This window comes from Schistocerca nitens, chromosome 12, assembly GCF_023898315.1.
Source record: "Schistocerca nitens isolate TAMUIC-IGC-003100 chromosome 12, iqSchNite1.1, whole genome shotgun sequence".
Lineage (NCBI taxonomy): Eukaryota > Metazoa > Arthropoda > Insecta > Orthoptera > Acrididae > Schistocerca > Schistocerca nitens.
In genome coordinates this window covers 132,713,847-132,734,793 of record NC_064625.1, presented here as the reverse complement: position 1 = coordinate 132,734,793, position 20,947 = coordinate 132,713,847, and the positions used below count along the sequence as shown (strand labels likewise).

The 20,947-nt window shown below is 45.5% G+C and overlaps 1 protein-coding gene across 3 annotated transcripts in view; it reads left to right on the top strand.

The window, feature by feature from the left end:
* Positions 1 to 16,563, top strand: part of LOC126215306 (constitutive coactivator of peroxisome proliferator-activated receptor gamma-like) — a 40,654-nt gene extending 24,091 nt beyond the window's left edge. The window contains exons 2-3 of one of the 3 annotated variants that reach the window (XR_007542121.1): positions 10,427 to 12,292; positions 14,637 to 16,563. Coding sequence is in view for 1 of the 3 variants with exons in the window: in XM_049941988.1 (XP_049797945.1) it covers positions 10,448 to 12,223 (1,776 nt within the window). In the remaining 2 variants the exon portion in view is untranslated. Of the gene's footprint in view, positions 1 to 10,426; positions 12,433 to 14,343 lie in introns of those variants that run through there. The other 2 variants (XR_007542120.1, XM_049941988.1) reach the window with 2 other exon arrangements.
* Positions 16,564 to 20,947: the final 4,384 nt, after the last annotated feature.

Here is a 20,947-nt window from a genome sequence, read left to right as displayed (position 1 = left end):
AACAGTGTCCCTAATTTGCTGGGAAGTGGCGGTGCGGTCCCCTACGGCACTGCGTAGGATCCTACGGTCTTGGCGTGCATCCGTGCGTCGCTGCGGTCCGGTCCCAGGTCGACGGGCACGTGCACCTTCCGCCGACCACTGGCGACAACATCGATGTACTGTGGAGACCTCACGCCCCACGTGTTGAGCAATTCGGCGGTACGTCCACCCGGCCTCCCGCATGCCCACTATACGCCAACTGCACATACAGTTCACGTCCACGCTGTCGCGGCATGCTACCAGTGTTAAAGACTGCGATGGAGCTCCGTATGCCACGGCAAACTGGCTGACACTGACGGCGGCGGTGCACAAATGCTGCGCAGCTAGCGCCATTCGACGGCCAACACCGCGGTTCCTGGTGTGTCCGCTGTGCCGTGCGTGTGATCATTGCTTGTACAGCCCTCTCGCAGTGTCCGGAGCAAGTATGGTGGGTCTGACACACCGGTGTCAATGTGTTCTTTTTTCCATTTCCAGGAGTGTACTTTATCCACGTCATCTTTAGCGATTGCAAGCCTTCAACAATGCAGACTTCTCTCCTAGAGAGAATTTCTGCCAATTGGTGCTACAACAGTGTACCCTGGATCCCGTATTTGTAAACAGCGTTCTCTTCACGGATGGGGCTGGATCTGCCTGTGACTGTCACATTTGGGCCGATGTCATTGCTAGTGCAACACGCATATCAAGACGTCAGCTGTGATATTCGTTGAACGTCTGAGCAGGACTGCTCGGAGTTCGCGTAATTGGACCACACTTCCTACCGCAGAGACTAACAACACAGTAGTACATGCGGTTTGTGCGGACTGTACCTCCAGATGTACACGACGATGTCCCACTGAACCAACGCCTGCATGACGGTGCTTCAGCATAACATCACTTACGAGTGCGTCGGCTTCTGACTCAGATATATTGACAACATTGCACAGGTAGAGGATGGCCTGTCCTATGGTCTCAGGATTTAAATCCAATGGATTTCTGTGTGTGGGGGGGATCATGTCTAAAACCTGCTCTACGCTACCGATTCCCAGGTTCGATTCCCGGTGGGGTCAGGGATTTTCTCTGCCTCGTGATGACTGGGTGTTCTCTGATGTCCTTAGGTTAGTTAGGTTTAAGTAGTTCTAAGTTCTACGGCACTGATGACCATAGATGTTAAATCCCATAGTGCTCCGAGCCATTTTTTTTTTCTACGCTACCGAGGTCAACTTCTCCTGAGGAATTTCGCTTGCGCATTGATGCACCCTTCCAGCATTTACGGAATTCCCCAGGACTGCCTGAGAGGATTCGCAACTCATTTCAGAGACGAGTTCAATGTTGCATTCAGGCGCATGGACATCATATCGAACATCTACACTGCTGGCCATTAAAACTGCTACACCAACAAGAAATGCAGATGATAAACGGGTACTCAATGGACAAATATATTATACTAGAACTGACATGTGATTACAGTTTCACGCAATTTGGGTGCAGAGATCCTGACAAATCAGTACCCAGACCAACCACCTGTGGCCGTAATAACGGCCTTGCTATGCCTAAGAGGTGAGTCAAACAGAGCTTGGATGGCGTGTACAGGTACAGCTGCCCGTGCAGCTTCAGCACGATACCACAGTTCATCAAGAGTAGTGACTGGCGTATTGTGAAGAGCCATTTGCTCGGCCACCATTGACCAGACGTTTTCAATTGGTGAGAGATCTGGAGAATGTGCTGGCCAGGGCAGCAGTCCAACATTTTCTGTATCCAGAAAGGCCCGTACAGGACCTGCAACATGCGGTCGTGCGTTATCCTGCTGAAATGTAGGGTTTCGCAGGGATCGAATGAAGGGTAGAGCCACGGGTCGTAACACATTTGAAATGTAACGTCCGCTGTTCAAAGTGCCTTCAAAGCGAAGAAGAGGTGACCGAGACGTGTAACCAATGGCACCCCATACCATCATGCCGGGTGATATGCCAGTATGGCGATGACGAATACACGCTTCCATTGTGAATTCACCGCGATGTCGCCAAACACGGATGCGACCATCATGACGCTGTAAACAGAACCTGGATTCATCTCAAAAAATGACATTCGTGTACCCAGGTTCATCGTTGAATACACCATCGCAGGCGCTCCAGTCTGTGATGCAGCGTCAAGGGTAACTGCAACCATGGTCTCCGAGCTGATAGTCTATGCTGCTGCAAACGTCGTCGAAATGTTCGTGCAGATGGTTGTTGTCTTGCAAACGTCCCCATCTGCAGCCATGCGGATAAGATGCCTGTCATCTCGACTACTAGTGATACGAGGCCGTTGGGATCCAGCGCGGCGTTCCGTATTACCCTCCATATTCTGCAAACAGTTATTGGATCTCGACCAACGCGAGCAGCAATGTCGCGATACGATAAACCGGAATCGCGATAGGTTACAATCCGATCGTTATCAAAGAAGGGAACGTGATGGTACGCATTTTTCCTCCTTTCTCGAGGCATCACAACAACGTTTCACCAGGCAACGCCGGTCAACTGCTGTTTGTGTATGAGAAATCGGTTGGAAACTTTCCTCATGTCAGCACGTTGTAGGTGTCGCCACCGGCGCCAACCTTGTGTGAATGCTCTGAAAAGCTAATCATTTCCATCTTCCTCCTGTCCGTTAAGTTTCGCGTCTGTAGCACGTCATCTTAGTGCTGAAGCAATTTTAATGGCCAGTAGTGTGTTAGTTCCCCCCACATACATATCGCGCATTGTCCACGAGGAGAAAATTTGAGAAATTAGAGCCAATACAGAGACTTACCGACAGTCATTCTTCCCACGCACTAATCGCGAGTGGAACAGGTTGGAAGGATCAGATAGTGGTACCGAAAGTACCCTCCACTACACACCATTACGTGGCTTGCCGCGTATGATGTAGATGTTGATGAAACTAGTCATTATTAATGTCGTTTTGCAGTAGTTGTTTTACTGTCTTCATTTGAATTGAATCATCACAGTTTCTATTTCAGTCGTGTTGGGCTCAGTATCCTCTCTTTTTGGAACTACAACTGATTTTGGTCAAAATCTGTGAAAACTATCCGCGACACAAGCACGACCACGATGAAAAAGTGTGAAACAATTGTAGACTGTATTTTCTGAAGATGATTCGCTACCAGACTTTTAACCAAGCACGACCACGATAAAAATGTGTGAAACAATTGTAGACAGTATTTTCTGAAGACGATTCGCTACCAAACTTTTAACCAAGCACGACCACTATGAAGATGTGTGAAACAATTGTAGACAGTATTTTCTGAAGATGAATTGCTGCAAAACTTTTAACCAAGCACGACCACGATGAAAAAGTATTAAACAATAGTAGACTGTATTTTCTGAAGATGATTCGCTATCAAACTTTTAACCAAGCACGACCACGATGAAAAAGTGTGAAACAATTGTAGACTGTATTTTCTGAAGATGATTCGCTACCAGACTTTTAACCAAGCACAACCACGATAAAAATGTGTGAAACAATTGTAGACAGTATTTTCTGAAGATGATTCGCTACCAAACTTTTAACCAAGCACGACAACGATAAAAATGGGTGAAACAATTGTAGACAGTATTTTCTGAAGATGATTCGCTACCAAACGTTTAACCAAGCACGACCACGATGAAAAAGATGAAAATGTGTGAAACAATTGTAGACAGTATTTTCTGAGGACGATTCGCTACCAAACTTTTAACCAAGCACGACCACGATGAAAAAGATGAAAATGTGTGAAACAATAGTAGACAGTATTTTCTGAAGCTGATTCTCTACCAAACTTTCAACCAAGCAAGACCACTATGAAGATGTGTGAAACAATTGTAGACAGTATTTTCTGAAGGTGATTTGCTGCAAAACTTTTAACCAAGCACGACCACGATAAAAAGTATGAAACAATTTAGACTACATTTTCTGAAGATGATTAGCTACCAAACTTTTAACCAAGCACGACGACGATAAAAATGTGTGAAACAATTGTAGACAGTATTTTCTGAAGATGATGGCTACCAAACTTTTAACCAAGCACGACCACGATGAAAAAGATGAAAATGTGTGAAACAATTGTAGACAGTATTTTCTGAAGATGATTCGCTACCAAACTTTTAACCAAGCACGAACATGATGAAAAAGTATGAAACAATTGTATTTTCTGAAGATGATTCGCTACCAAACTTTTAACCAAGCACGACTATGATAAAAATGTGTGATCAGTTGTAGACTGTATTTTCTGATGATGATTCGCTACCAAACTTTTAACCAAGCACGACCACGATGAAAAAGATGAAAATGTGTGAAACAATTGTAGACAGTATTTTCTGAAGATGATTCGCTACCAAACTTTTAACCAAGCACGACCACTATGAAGATGTGTGAAACAACTGTAGACAGTGTTTTCTGAAGATGATTTGCTGCAAAACTTTTAACCAAGCACGACCATGATGAAAAAGTATGAAACAATTGTAGGCTGTATTTGCTGAAGATGATTCGCTACCAAACTTTTAACCAAGCACGACCACGATAAAAATGTGTGAAACAATTGTAGACAGTTTTTCTGAAGATGATTCGCTACCAAACTTTTAACCAAGCTCGACCACGATGAAAAAGATGAAAATGTGTGAAACAATTGTAGACAGTATTTTCTGAAGATGATTCGCTACCAAACTTTTAACCAAGCACGACCACTATGAAGATGTGTGAAACAATTGTAGACAGTATTTTCTGAAGATGATTTGCTGCAAAACTTTTAACCAAGCACGACCACGATGAAAAAGTATTAAACAATAGTAGACTGTATTTTCTGAAGATGATTCGCTATCAAACTTTTAACCAAGCACGACCACGATGAAAAAGTGTGAAACAATTGTAGACTGTATTTTCTGAAGATGATTCGCTACCAGACTTTTAACCAAGCACGACCACGATAAAAATGTGTGAAACAATTGTAGACAGTATTTTCTGAAGATGATTCGCTACCAAACTTTTAACCAAGCACGACAACGATAAAAATGGGTGAAACAATTGTAGACAGTATTTTCTGAAGATGATTCGCTACCAAACATTTAACCAAGCACGACCACGATGAAAAAGATGAAAATGTGTGAAACAATTGTAGACAGTATTTTCTGAGGACGATTCGCTACCAAACTTTTAACCAAGCACGACCACGATGAAAAAGATGAAAATGTGTGAAACAATAGTAGACAGTATTTTCTGAAGCTGATTCTCTACCAAACTTTCAACCAAGCAAGACCACTATGAAGATGTGTGAAACAATTGTAGACAGTATTTTCTGAAGGTGATTTGCTGCAAAACTTTTAACCAAGCACGACCACGATAAAAAGTATGAAACAATTGTAGACTACATTTTCTGAAGATGATTCGCTACCAAACTTTTAACCAAGCACGACGACGATAAAAATGTGTGAAACAATTGTAGACAGTATTTTCTGAAGATGATGGCTACCAAACTTTTAACCAAGCACGACCACGATGAAAAAGATGAAAATGTGTGAAACAATTGTAGACAGTATTTTCTGAAGATGATTCGCTACCAAACTTTTAACCAAGCACGACCACTATGAAGATGTGTGAAACAACTGTAGACAGTATTTTCTGAAGATGATTTGCTGCAAAACTTTTAACCAAGCACGAACATGATGAAAAAGTATGAAACAATTGTATTTTCTGAAGATGATTCGCTACCAAACTTTTAACCAAGCACGACCACTATGAAGATGTGTGAAACAATTGTAGACAATATTTTCTGAAGACGATTCGCTACCAAACTTTTAACCAAACACGACCACGATGAAAAAGATGAAAATGTGTGAAACAATTGTAGACAGTATTTTCTGAAGATGATTCGCTACCAAACTTTTAACCAAGCACGACCACTATGAAGATGTGTGAAACAACTGTAGACAGTGTTTTCTGAAGATGATTTGCTGCAAAACTTTTAACCAAGCACGACCATGATGAAAAAGTATGAAACAATTGTAGGCTGTATTTGCTGAAGATGATTCGCTACCAAACTTTTAACCAAGCACGACCACGATAAAAATGTGTGAAACAATTGTAGACAGTTTTTTCTGAAGATGATTCGCTACCAAACTTTTAACCAAGCTCGACCACGATGAAAAAGATGAAAATGTGTGAAACAATTGTAGACAGTATTTTATGAAGACGATTGGCTACCAAACTTTTAACCAAGCACGACCACGATGAAAATGTGTGAAACAATTGGAGACAGTATTTTCTGAAGATGATTCGCTACCAAACTTTTAACCAAGCACGACCACGATGAAAATGTGTGAAACAATTGTAGACATTATTTTCTGAAGACGATTTGCTGCAAATCGTTTAACCAAACACGACCACGATGAAAAAGTATGAAACAATTGTAGACTGCATTTTCTGAAGATGAATCGCTATCAAAATTTTATCTAAGCGACTGGGTGCGTCGTTGCTGACTTAGGCCCTTACGAAAATTGTACAGAACAATCCAACTATCCAACCATATCCATACACTCCTGCCAGTTTCTGAGCTGTTAGTGTTTTAACGACAATGAAGGGGTATTTTAGAACTATAGTAATGTCACAAATAATTACTGACGTGTAATGATAACTCATAAAATTTTAATAAGCAACCAACGATCGGTCTTGAGGCATGATTAGCTAGCAAGACGTAAAACCCGATGTTTCCTGTTTCCTTAACGGTAACGCTAACTGAGAATGCATCTAGGTTACTAAGCGGCTGTTGCGGCTGATGGTACGTGGTTCATGGTGCATATCGAGCGAAGTGGTGCACTGGTTAGCACACTGCACTCGTATTAGGGAGGACGACGGTTCAAACCCGTGTCCGTCCATCCTGATATAGGTTTCTCGTGATTTCCCTAAATCGCTTCAGACAAATGCCGGGATGGTTGCTTTGAAAGGGCGCGGCCGATTTCCTTCCCCCCACCCTCCCTTATCTGAACCTGTGCTCCATCCGTAACGACTTCGACGTCCCCTGGACGCTAAACACTAAATCTCCTCCCCGTCCCTGATACATGTTGCCTGTTTGGCGGGTTATAGGGGCAACAAAAATTTGCATAACAGTATTTCACCTAATTACTGGCCATATTTAAAATTTTAAAACTGTGATATAATCTACTTATGGCGACGGCCTTGCCGCAGTGGATACACCGGTTCCCGTGAGATCACCGAAGTTAAGCTGCTGTCGGGCTTGGCCGGCACTTGGATGGGTGACCATCCAGGCCGCCATGCGCTGTTGCCATTTTTCGGGGTGCACTCAGCCTCGTGATGCCAATTGAGGAGCTACTCGACCGATTAGTAGCGGCTTCGGTCAAGAATACCATCGTAACGACCGGGAGAGCGGTGTGCTGACCACACGCCCCTCCTATACGCGTTCACTGAAAATGGTAGTGGAATGATATGCAGTAGGCAATAGCTTTGCTTATTCATGATCTGTGCTGGCTAGCTGTATGTCCCATTTATCAGCTTCGTTGCCTCACTTTGTAGTGTCACGAGCTATGCTTTGTGCTACGTAATATTTATAGCCCCACGGTAAGCATTGCTGATGCAGTTTGTCGCTGCACATAGTTTTCACGGCAGAGTCAGATCAGTCTTACGCGTCACTTTATTGAACTGTTAGAGTCTCAAAAAAATTAATTTCGTTCACTTAGATTCATATCACACAATTTGCAAAGGCATTTTTACTGCATGGGTCTTCATTTCATAGGATGGCACTCACTAGTTCACGAACCTCTTGCGGACCCCTGTTCACGAGTCTGGGTATTTTGACATTGGCCTCTCAATATACATATTCCTTACTGTCATTTCGTGTAAACAATATAAGCTTTTTCCCAAGAATAAGCAGCTTTCACTCAGTTAATACTCGGCAGAAATCAAACCTGCATTTGGATCGGATTTACTTAACTCTTGTGCCGAAAGGTGTGCCGTACACAGCTGCATCCATTTTCGATAATATACCACAAGAATTCAAAAATCTTAACAGTAATCCACGCCCTTTCAAATGGAAACTGAAGAGTTTCCTGATCGGTCACTCCATCTATTCTGTAGTGGAGTTCCTTGAAAAATTGAGCTGATTCTTGTTGTATTGTCGATTGCGTTTACTTATGGCTTAACTTTCTTCGGGTTCATTACTTATGGCTTAACTTTTTTCGGGTTCATAATAATTTTATTTCATCTATTATTACTTTTATGTTTTAATTTCATATACTGACACGTTCCACGTCCTTGGATATCTGCTCCTCAGTTTGGTCCTACGGAACTTGACGTGTAGGTAAATAAATAAATTACATTAAACAGCCATCATCCTTCCAGACTTCCATGCTAAGTTTAATTAATCAGTACCCTTGAGAGACACATGTACACGAAACCTACGATCCGCGTAAGAGATTTTGACAGTTTGCTGCTAAATATCCTTTTGAATTAGATGGGGTTCCTTCTGAAAAAGGGTCGTGAAGCGGATTTAGAATTGTGTCAAAATTTCTGTTGGACAGTTAAGTTACAAGTCAACGGTTAGCTTTCACACCTTCTCCGACATTCACAGTTCTCTCTCAATAACTGGAGACCAGAAGGTGGGGCTGAAATGTATTACGAGAACGCACCTCGACATTTCGTAATCTTCATCTCACTTTTTACAATCAGGTGTGGACTTTCGAACAGAAGAACGCTCTTCTCATGTAATATAATGTTCAAACAATTGAACGGTTATGCTGAGATGTACTATGTGATCCAAAGTATCCGGACATCTCATCTCGTGGCGCCCTCAATCGATAATACTCGAATTCAATATAGTGTTGTCCGGCCCTTAGCCTTGATGAGAGCTTTCACTCTCGCAGGCATACCTTCAATCAGGTGCTGGAAGGTTTCATGGGGAATTGCAGTCCATTATTCACGGAGTGCTGCACTGACAAGAGGTATCGATGTCGGTCACTAAGGCCTGGCACGAAGTCGGCGTTACAAAACATCCCAGAGGTGTTCTATAGGTTTCTGGTCAGGACCCTGTGCGGGCCAGTCTATTACAGGGATGTTACTGTCGTGTAACCACTCTGCCACAGGCCGTGATTTACGAACAGTTGCTCGATCGTGTTGGAAGATGCAATCGCCATCCCCGAATTGCTCTTCAACAATGTGAAGCAAGAAGGTGCTTAAAACATCAATGTAGGCCTATGATGTGATAATGCGACGCAAAAAGCAAGGTGTGAAAGCCCCCTCCATGGAAAACACGGCCCACACCATAACACCACCGCCTCTGAAATTTTCTGTTGGCACTATACACGCCGGCAGATGACGTTCACCGGGCATTCGCCATACCCATACCCTGCAATGGCCGAGCGGTTCTAGGCGCCACAGTCTGGAACCGCGCGACTGCTACGGTCGCAGGTTCGAATCCTGCCTAGGGCATGGATGTGTGTGATGTCTTTAGGTTAGTTAGGTTTAACTAGTTCTAAGTTCTAGGAGACTGATGACCTCAGAAGTTAAGTCCCATAGTACTGAGAGCCATTTGAACCATTTTTTGAACCCTGCAATCGGATCGCCACATTGTGTACCGTGGTTCGTAACTCCACACAACCTTTTTCCACTGTTCAATCGTCGAATGTTTGCGCTCCTTACACCAAGCGAGGCGTCATTTGGCATTTACTGGCGTGATGTGTGCCTTATGAGCAGCCGCTCGATCATGACATCCCAGTTTTCTCACCTCCCGCCTAACTCTCGTAGTACTTGCAGTGGATCCTGATGCAGTTTGTAATTTCTGTGTGATGGTCTGGATAGATGTCTGCCCATTACACATTACTGATCCCTTCAAGTGTCGGCGGTCTGTGACAGTCAACAGACGAGGTCGGCCTGCACGCTTTTGTGCTGTGCGTGTCCCTTCACGTTTCAACTTCACTATCACATCGGAAAGAGTGGACCTAGGGATGTTTAGGAATGAGGAAATCTCATGTACGGACGTATGACCCAAGTGACACCCAAGCACCTGACCACGTTCGAACCGAGCGAGGCGGCGCAGTGGTTAAACACTAGACTCGCATTCTGGAGGACGACGGTTCAATCCCGCGTCCGGCCATCCTGATTTAGGTTTTCCGTGATTTCCCTAAATCACTGCAGGAAAATGCCGGGATGGTTCCTTTCAAAGGGCATGGCAGACTTCCTTCCCTATCCTTCCCTAATCCGATGAGACCGATGATCTCGCTGTCTCCTTCCCCAAAAACAACCAATCACGTTCGAAGTCCACGATTGCCGTGCAGCGCCCCATTCTGCTCTCTCAGGATGTCTAATGACTACTGAGGGCGCTGATGTGGAGTACCTGGCAGCAGGTGTTTTTGGAGTGTGCGGATACTGACTGTATCTTCCTCCTTGTCTGTTACAGAGCTAGGAAGTAAGCAGAAGAATGGGCTGCTTCTCCATTCTCCAGTACGCCCAAAGACATGAGCTGTATGAAGAAGTGGATCTGGCGGAAATCGCAGACGAATGCAGAAAGAAGACTGGGCAGACACCAGTGGTTGTAGTAGATGGAAGACAATGCGTGTGGCTCCTGTACCGAGGGTGTGACTTCTACTGTGGTGGGCAGTACAAAGAATTCCGAGAAGCGTGCACAAACTTGGTGCGGCGCTTCAGAAATTGTGGAGTGCATCTCGTGTTCTACTTCTACGGGCTACCGTCTGTTGACAAGAAGGAGAAGTGGGTGCGGCTGAATAGGGAGAGTGCAGAGCAAATGAGCAAGTCCTTGAGGACCGCACACGAGCAGGGCTCGACGCGAGTGAGGCCGAAGCGCCATCCGGAAGGTCTGGTGCCGTGTGCACACGTCATCTTCAGGGAAGAACCGAATAGTGAGGTCCGGCTTTCTACAGGCATCTGCCATCAGGAGATAGCGCAGTACGCAGCCAGCAACACGAACTGCCTGGGGGTGATGAGCGGGAATGCCGATTTCCTGGTGTACAGTGGTGTGCCAAGCCTTTTAATTCTCCACGGTGAGTCGAAGGCCGAAGAGGGCGTGAGTCTAAGGAGGTTTCGCCCAGCAGTTATCGCCTCACATCTAGGCATCCGACTACAACATCTGCCAGCATTTGGGACATTTGCAGGAGACAGTTTTATCAAATCAGATGAGCTACAGCGTGTCCACGGGCGACTGCAAGACTTTTATAACTGCAGGGGGAACCCTATGGCCGCAGTAGCGAAGCTGGTGAAGGATAACGCAGTCGATGAAATGTGTCGGATTGCATTTGGTGACAGGTGGGCAGAATTCCTCGAGACTGTGGAAGTAGGAATTGGCCAGTACGGGTGCAAGCCGACAGTCTCTGACAGTCCTACGGAAGGTTCCGACTGGTCGCAGGTGCTGCACTTCATAGAATCGAAACACGTGTCGGGCGAAATACCAGGAATGGTTCTGTCCCTGGCCAAAAGTCGCATCTTCCGTGCGGGTGCCGCCCTAGAGGACATGGCGGATGGTGCTCAAAATGGACTGTCGACAGCAGAGATGCTCCAGCCCATGAGGCGCAGGATGTACACCGTGCTGCTCTGGGAAAGTGGAGAGGGGCCTTTCAGAGTGGAGGAGTTCTTCACCAGGAGGTCAGACGTGTGTCAGGAGGAGGTGGAGGTCTCGAAGTGGCTGCCCCCCGGTGTGACACACCCAGGACTGCGACGGCTGTGGACGGCTGATGTGGAATCGCGCTGGCGGCTCTTCACCTGGATAGTGGGCGCCCCAGATGGGGACGGTTCTGCTCTGAGGTCTCTTCAGCCCCAGTACCTCGCGGTTCCGGCTGCCGCACTTTCTTTCCTCCGGCACGAGGCCTGCTGTCTGGAACGTCACGAGGCTGAGGTCCTCGCAGTGGTCGCCGTGACTGTGGGGCGCCTTTCGGTTCAGCAGTTAGCTCAAAAGCAGCTCCCGTCACTAGACACTCGGGCCGTGTATTTGGCGTCTTTATTCGTTCGCACTGCCCTACAAGTTCTGGATGCTGCTGCCATCTGTGGGTTATCCTTCCCCCGAGACTCAGAGTGTCTGCTGGACGCCTATTTTGATGGGATATTCTTCCATGAGCTCTATCTTAAGGCCAAGGCCCAGTCGTTTGCAAGGATTGGAGCCCACCTACCACGGGACCGTCCACATCTTGGGCCACTCCACCACCTGTTGGATGTAATTGAAGGGACTCACACCAGTCGCCAATAACCGGTCTTTGAGAAAATTTACATCTACATCTACAGCTACACAGATACTCCGCAAATCACACTTCAGTGCCTAGCAGACGGTTTATCGTGTCACTTACACAATCCTTCCACCGAGACTCGGAGTGCCTGCCGGACGCCTATTTTGATGGGATATTCTTCCACGAGCTCTACCTTAAGGCTAAGGCCCAGTCATTTGCTAGGATTGGAACCCACCTAACACGGGACCGTCCATACCTTGGGCCACTCCACCAGCTGTTGGATGTAATCGAAGGGACTCGCACCAGTCGCCAATAACCGGTCTTTGAGAAAATTTACATCTACATCTACAGCTACACAGATACTCCGCAAATCACACGTAAGTGCCCAGCAGACGGTTTATCGTGTCACTTACACAATCCTTCCACCGAGACTCGGAGTGCCTGCCGGACGCCTATTTTGATGGGATATTCTTCCACGAGCTCTACCTTAAGGCTAAGGCCCAGTTATTTGCTAGGATTGGAACCCACGTACCATGGGACCGTCCATACCTTGGGCCTCTCCACCAGCTGTTGGATGTAATCGAAGGGACTCGCACCAGTCGCCAATAACCGGTCTTTGAGAAAATTTACATCTACATCTACAGCTACACAGATACTCCGCAAAACACACTTCAGTGCCTAGCAGACGGGTTATCGTGTCACTTACACAATCCTTCCACCGAGACTCGGAGTGCCTGCCGGACGCCTATTTTGATGGGATATACTTCCACGAGCTCTACCTTAAGGCTAAGGCCCAGTCATTTGCTAGGATTGGAACCCACCTACCACGGGACCGTCCATACCTTGGGCCACTCCACCACCTGTTGGATGTAATCGAAGGGACTCGCACCAGTCGCCAATAACCGGTCTTTGAGAAAATTTACATCTACATCTACAGCTACACAGATACTCCGCAAATCACACTTCAGTGCCTAGCAGACGGGTTATCGTGTCACTTACACAATCCTTCCACCGAGACTCGGAGTGCCTGCCGGACGCCTATTTTGATGGGATATTCTTCCACGAGCGCTACCTTAAGACTAAGGCCCAGTCATTTGCTAGGATTGGAACCCACCTACCACGGGACCATCCTTATCTTGGGCCACTCCACCAGCTGTTGGATGTAATCGAAGGGACTCGCACCAGTCGCCAATAACCGGTTTTTGAGAAAATTTACATCTACATCTACAGCTACACAGATATTCCGCAAATCACACTTAAGTGCCCAGCAGACGGTTCATCGTGTCACTTACACAATCCTTCCACCGAGACTCGGAGTGCCTGCCGGACGCCTATTTTGATGGGATATTCTTCCACGAGCTCTACCTTAAGGCTAAGGCCCAGTCATTTGCTAGGATTGGAACCCACCTACCACGGGACCGTCCTTATCTTGGGCCACTCCACCAGCTGTTGGATGTAATCGAAGGGACTCGCACCAGTCGCCAATAACCGGTTTTTGAGAAAATTTACATCTACATCTACAGCTACACAGATTCTCCGCAAATCACACTTAAGTACCCAGCAGACGGTTTATCGTGTCACTTACACAATCCTTCCACCGAGACTCGGAGTGCCTGCCGGACGCCTATTTTGATGGGATATTCTTCTATGAGCTCTACCTTAAGACTAAGGCCCAGTCATTTGCTAGGATTGGAACCCACCTACCACGGGACCGTCCTTATCTTGGGCCACTCCACCAGCTGTTGGATGTAATCGTAGGGACTCGCACCAGTCGCCAATAACCGGTCTTTGAGAAAATTTACATCTACATCTACAGCTACACAGATACTCCGCAAATCACACTTAAGTACCCAGCAGACGGTTTATCGTGTCACTTACACAATCCTTCCACCGAGACTCGGAGTGCCTGCCGGACGCCTATTTTGATGGGATATTCTTCTATGAGCTCTACCTTAAGACTAAGGCCCAGTCATTTGCTAGGATTGGAACCCACCTACCACGGGACCGTCCTTATCTTGGGCCACTCCACCAGCTGTTGGATGTAATCGAAGGGACTCGCACCAGTCGCCAATAACCGGTCTTTGAGAAAATTTACATCTACATCTACAGCTACACAGATACTCCGCAAATCACACTTAAGTACCCAGCAGACGGTTTATCGTGTCACTTACACAATCCTTCCACCGAGACTCGGAGTGCCTGCTGGACGCCTATTTTGATGGGATATTCTTCCACGAGCTCTACCTTAAGGCTAAGGCCCAGTTATTTGCTAGGATTGGAACCCACCTACCACGGGACCGTCCTTATCTTGGGCCACTCCACCAGCTGTTGGATGTAATCGAAGGGACTCGCACCAGTCGCCAATAACCGGTCTTTGAGAAAATTTACATCTACATCTACAGCTACACAGATACTCCGCAAATCACACTTAAGTACCCAGCAGACGGTTTATCGTGTCACTTACACAATCCTTCCACCGAGACTCGGAGTGCCTGCTGGACGCCTATTTTGATGGGATATTCTTCTATGAGCTCTACCTTAAGACTAAGGCCCAGTCATTTGCTAGGATTGGAACCCACCTACCACGGGACCGTCCTTATCTTGGGCCACTCCACCAGCTGTTGGATGTAATCGAAGGGACTCGCACCAGTCGCCAATAACCGGTCTTTGAGAAAATTTACATCTACATCTACAGCTACACAGATACTCCGCAAATCACACTTAAGTACCCAGCAGACGGTTTATCGTGTCACTTACACAATCCTTCCCCCGAGACCTCTGTTGACCGCTTCACCGTAGCTTTGCCGCGCTTTGTCGCATGTTTCACAGAAAACTGGACGACGGACATTTATCAACAGGCGTACAAGTTCTCCGTCTGTTTCCCTGTACACCAGCATGGAGTCGGGGTCAACCACCCACTCACTGTCACTCATCTTATGGCGGCTGGAGGCCGCGCCGCGTTACCGCTTTCTCAGAGCTTGAGCCGCTCTAAGCTGCCTATTGTCGCTTCCCTTCGCCGTTCCCCAGCCCGCCACGGTCAACTCTAAATGTTTCCCTGGGGTAAACTAGCATCCAGTAAATCGACTCGTTTCCACAAGGTTTTCACGTCGTGTGAATTACTTTAAAACCATCACCCGACATTAATCATTCCAATACGTCCATACTATACCCTCTACAAGATGCATTGTGCCTTGTCAGTCATTTTTGGTTCAGCCCTACTGTTCACTCAACGTGAGTTGGGTGATCTTTAATGACTTCATGTAAGGGGCATAGTTCTTGCCATCTTACAGTTTTCATGTATGCAGTTCATGTGACGTAAAAATTCTTGGAGACGGTCTAGACCATGAGGCCACACTATAAAAGTGTCATCAACGTATCGCCAAAATGCTGTCAGTTTAAAAGTGGCAGAGTCGAGTGCTCATACATCACATACATTGTAGATGTTTGAGGTTTGAAAAGGTCTCTGAAAGCATATAGTTTCATACAAATAATTTATTATCCACCCTCTGCCAGGCACTTAAGTGTCATTTACCGAGTATCCATGTCGATGTAGATGAATGCCGGGGCCAGCATCAGATCCTAGCTTAGAGGTCTGATATAACTGTTAAGCCATGTCATGGCTCAGCATTTTTGATTTATCCGCGAGATTTTTCACTTGTTTTCGCTGCAGCGATAGGGGGCGTGACCGCTGAGTGCTGTTGGCGCTGGTGCGCGAAGCAAAAGTTTTGGCAGTACGGCTGGGTCGGTATATGGCGACAGGACGGAAGCAGCTGGGAGTCAACTGGTGCCAGCCGAGTATGGACTGCGATGAGTGCGGCTGTTTGCGAGCATGTGGGAATGCTCACTTGCTTAGCGTTGTTCTCCATGACCAGCTGTTTTATGTTGGGTCTAGCACTCGAGTGTAACAGGAAACTGCATTGGTGTAGTTCTCGTCACCTGGCTAAGGCCGCAATTTTGATATCCCTTTATTATATCTGTGGAATCGTGCGGGGCCCACGCTCTGCCACCATTTATGATGTACAGACGGTAGCAGAGCCAGGATGGGGAAGGTGTAGGTACATTTATTTGGTCCAAGCACTCTTGACACAAATTTATTATTTAACAATAACTGGTTATACATCCAAGTTAGTACAACTAGCAGTTTAAAAGGAAATTTTAGCAATAAAAAATTTTATTTTAACCTTTCTCTAGAAGAACATGCAGCCCCACTCTGAAACATTACATAAAGGTACTGTTAGGAAACGGTATATTATATCGTACAAGAGTGCAACATGTACAAATATTAACAATTACATCAGAAAAATATTGAACTTGTGATTTGTACTACATATAAATCAAACCTTTAAAAAGTCCAATTTGGCAAGAGTACGAGAAATTCCATATTGCCTGCAAAAATAAATAAATAAATAAATAAATAAATAAAAAAAGGCGAAGATAATGTTTTTTCTTTTTAACCTCCTGATTTCACTTAAGCTTACGTAAACCGTACACAAATGTCAATGTCATGTGACATCAGTTCACCTTTCGTGACAAATATACAAAATTTGTAATTTATTTTATATTAGTTAAGTAAGCTACAAAACATAAATAACATTGACAAACTGCCTATTGGCTTCTGTCTCGGGTTCTTCGGCCGACGTTCATCTAATGATTTTTCTGACGTTTCGCCAGCACGAGTGGCTGGCATTGTCAAAGCTTCACCCTCCATTGCCGGTGGTGAACTGGAGCCGAGCTCGCGGGCGCAGACTATATGTACCTGGCGCGCCAACGTCCGAGGGCTTCTCCGCGGTCATTTCCGGTGCGGTTCTCCTCTTGCTACCTGCGACGGTCGTTCGCTGCAGTACGGGAAGCCAGGATCCGTTGACCTTAAGGCTTTCCTCTTTCTTGCTCAAACTGTTCGCGTGTTTTTGTATTTCTACAGCTTCTCTGAACAAGCGCGTGTGATAGTGGTTCTCTACAGCCAGAACTTCCGTGTCGGCGAATTTTATTACGTGGTCGGTCTCATTCAGTACGTGTTCTGCCACGGCCGATTTCTCCACCTGCCCCAACCTGCAATGTCGCTTATGCTCCTTGATCCTGGTGTTAATGGATCGTCCAGTCATCCCGACATAAACTTTTCCGCATGTGCATGGTATGCGGTATATTCCCGACATTGGAAGTGGGTCTCTTTTCTCCTTCGCCGATCTAAGACACTCTTTGATCTTCCTTGTCGGTTTGAAAAACATCTTTACGTCATGTTTGCGCAATATACGGCCGATTCTGTCCGTCACTCTGGGAATGTATGGCAGAAAGGCCGTACCCGACATTTCTTTTTCTGGTTCCTTACTTCGCCGAGTGTTTGGCTCTGTTACACTTCTAATATAACTTGTGGAGCACCCATTGCTCCTCAGGACAGTTTCCAGGTGTTGCATTTATCGTTTGAGGTGTTGCGGCTCACATACTCGTTCTGCTCTCGTTGCGAGCGTACTAATCATGTCTCTTTTCTGGCTCGGGTGGTGGTTTGAAAGTTTGTGCAGGTATCGACATAGTCTGCGGCCGCGAGTTCGCCTCCAGTTCACCACCGGCAATGGAGGGTGAAGCTTTGACAATGCCAGCCACTCGTGCTGGCGAAACGTCAGAAAAATCATTAGATGAACGTCGGCCGAAGAACCCGAGACAGAAGCCAATAGGCAGTTTGTCAACAAGTGGCCACGAACGCCTCAACAATTTTGTATAAATAACATTAACGACTGGTGACATGAGTAAACACTGTGAAGTTTTCAATTTCACGACGGTTGTGTTATCCAGCAAGTTTTCATTTAAATGCTCCCCCCCACGTGTTCCAAAATCAATTCGGTCAGTCTCGAGAAGAACCACAACTTAATAAACAAATATGGCAATATCAAGAAATAGATGGCTTTATCCCAAGCAGTATTAGTAGATTTAGGAAATTTGCAATTTATACGCACCAATTTTAGCAACGTCTAATGTAATAATAATTTGGACAGAACTTTCATAAAATGATAGATTAGTGGGTACCGTGCCATACACTTTGAACCAAATTATGAATTATTCACAGCAGACACCTGGCACATGATGATATTCTCTGAAGTATTTCAAATCACAAAATGTTGGCTACAAGTACCACGCCATGACATCTGTCGCACAAACTCCGTGTTCAAAGGTATCATCTGCAGAACCTTGCCGGCCGGAGTGGCCGAGCGGTTCTAGGCGCTACAGTCTGGAACCTCGCGACCGCTACGGTCGCAGGTTCAAATCCTGCCTCGGGCATGGATGTGTGTGATGTCCTTAGGTTAGTTACATTTAAGTAGTTCTAAGTTCTAGGGGACTGATGACCTCAGAAGTTAAGTCCCATAGTGCTCAGAGCCATTACAATTTTTTTTTGCAGAACCTTGGTTCAAAACTAGTTACTTCCATTTTGTTAGTCGCAGTAAGCCACCATTGGAGATAAGCCTTTGTGGAATTACTGCAGATTTCCACAAAGATTTGTTCAATACTATGTTAGTTAACGCTCCATCCATGAAATGCAGATTTTTGAATTAGATCCCCAATCTACGTAATTATCTAAAACCGTTACCGGACATTCAGAGCAAAGAGAAGACGAATTCATTGTTAACTACACAGCCTTCAGATTTTCACCCGCGTGCCATGCTGCACTAGCACCTCCATCAGTAAAAATGTCATATCAGTGCGTAGCCACATACTAAGTTTACTAAGTTTAACTACCAGAATGAAAATTTTTGTCTGTATGGAATGTGGACCATATCGAAGTTAGCTGCCTTCTTTACATTTTACTTAACGTGGATCTGATGGCTGGGCCTTGATTCTTATGGGTACAGTTATCGTCTGTTGAATTATCCAGGCACAAGAAAATAGTTAAACTGAAACCTTGCACTCGTATGTCAGTGTACAATCTTCTTGTGACGTAAACTCCAGTTTCCCATAGCTTGAAGCTTTTTTTTTTGAAAAATTGGAAATGATAGTGCAGGCCAAATATTAATTTGGTTGGGAAGGGGGCATGGGGGATGGGGGGGGGGGGGGAGGGAAAGGACTCGGATTGGTGGGATGAAGTGTGACTGATCGCGACAGCCAGTATACATGAGCTTGGTGAGCGGTACGATTTCTGTGTTCGACTCCTCTCCTGGCTTATTGTATTAATCTGTTATGAAGTTATAAGTAAAATATTTGGGAAATTTTGAATCAAAATACTGAGTTTGCATTTTTTGGGTCTCGTAACGATTTTATCTTAACGCCACACGCTTAGTTGCGAGACAAACGTACTGTACAATAGTGTGGATGTCTGGAGTGAGGGAAAGACCAGCCTGTAGATAGCTTAACATTGCCGCCGCCATTCAACTAAAAGTCTCCATCACAGCCAAGCAAGATGTCTTTTTTTGTTGTCACAGAATTTATACTAGAGCTCTGATACTACAGTGGCCTAGAGTGAATAACTGCCTGTTGTTTCGGTTGGGGCAAATACGTCACCCACAATGTCACTCACACACGGGGCACGTAATGGCTTTTGTGATGGAATTTTTCTACTGTGGTAGCTTACATATTCTTTGTAACTTTATTTTTATTTCTCTTCAATTAGTTTATGTATATTAACTGAAATATAGACGTTTGTGAGTATTTTCTGTCTAAGGGTTACTTTTTATCTGATTTGTGCCATGTGTTTTATATCACACATATGAACTTATACGTAAAAAATTGCTGTAAGCTTCCAATAAAAATTTATCTGTAAATCATATTACTGGATATTCGTTTCTTTGAAAACTTTCTCCTTGTGCAATGTGTCTTTGAGGCACTGTATTCAACTGCTGAGAAATACTGACTGTTGGTTGACCTTGTGTTGCGCCTGTGAACAGTATCCTGAAGCAAAACTGTAAAATTAGTGAAGTAGTGCATTTAAAATAATGATAAATAATCTAATTAAGTACCAAAAGTACAGTATGTGATCAAAAGTATCCGGACACCTGGTTAAAAATGACTTACACGTTCGTGGCACCCTCCATAGGTAGTTCTGGAATTCAATATGGTGTTGGCTTACCCTTACCCTTGATGACAGCTTCCACGCTCGCAGGCATACATTCAATCAGGTTTCTTGGGGCGTGGCAGCCCATTCTTCACGGAGTGCTGCACTGAGGAGAGGTATCGATGTCGGTCGCAGAGACCTGGCACGAAGTCGGCGTTCCAAAACATCCCAGAGGTGTTCTGTAGGATTCAAGTCAAGTGTAACCACTCCGCCACAGGCCGTGCATTATGAACAGGTGGTCGACCATGTTAAAAGACGCAATCGCCATCCCCGAATTGCTATTCTTATGAGAAACATTAAAGGCTCTTAAAACATCAATGTAGAGCTGTGCTGTGATAGTACCCCGTGGTCTAGGGGTAGCGTCTTTGATTCATAATCAAGACGTCTTCTGTCCCGGGTTCGGTCCCCGGCACTGCCTAAATTTTGATAAATAATCAGCATTGGCGGCCGAAGACTTCCGGCATAAGAAGTCAGCCTCATTCTGCCAACGGCCTTGTCAAAGATGGCGGAGGAGCGGATAGAGGTTCAGGGCACTCTCTTGTCCTGGGGGTGGGAAATTGCCCCTAAAGGCGGAAGAATCAGCAATGATCAACGACATGAGGATGTAGAAGGCAATGGAAACCACTGCATTAAAGACACGTAAAGTGTATCTACAGGACATGTGGCCTGTAATTGAAGAAGTGTCATGATGATCTCTCCATTGGCAAAAGAT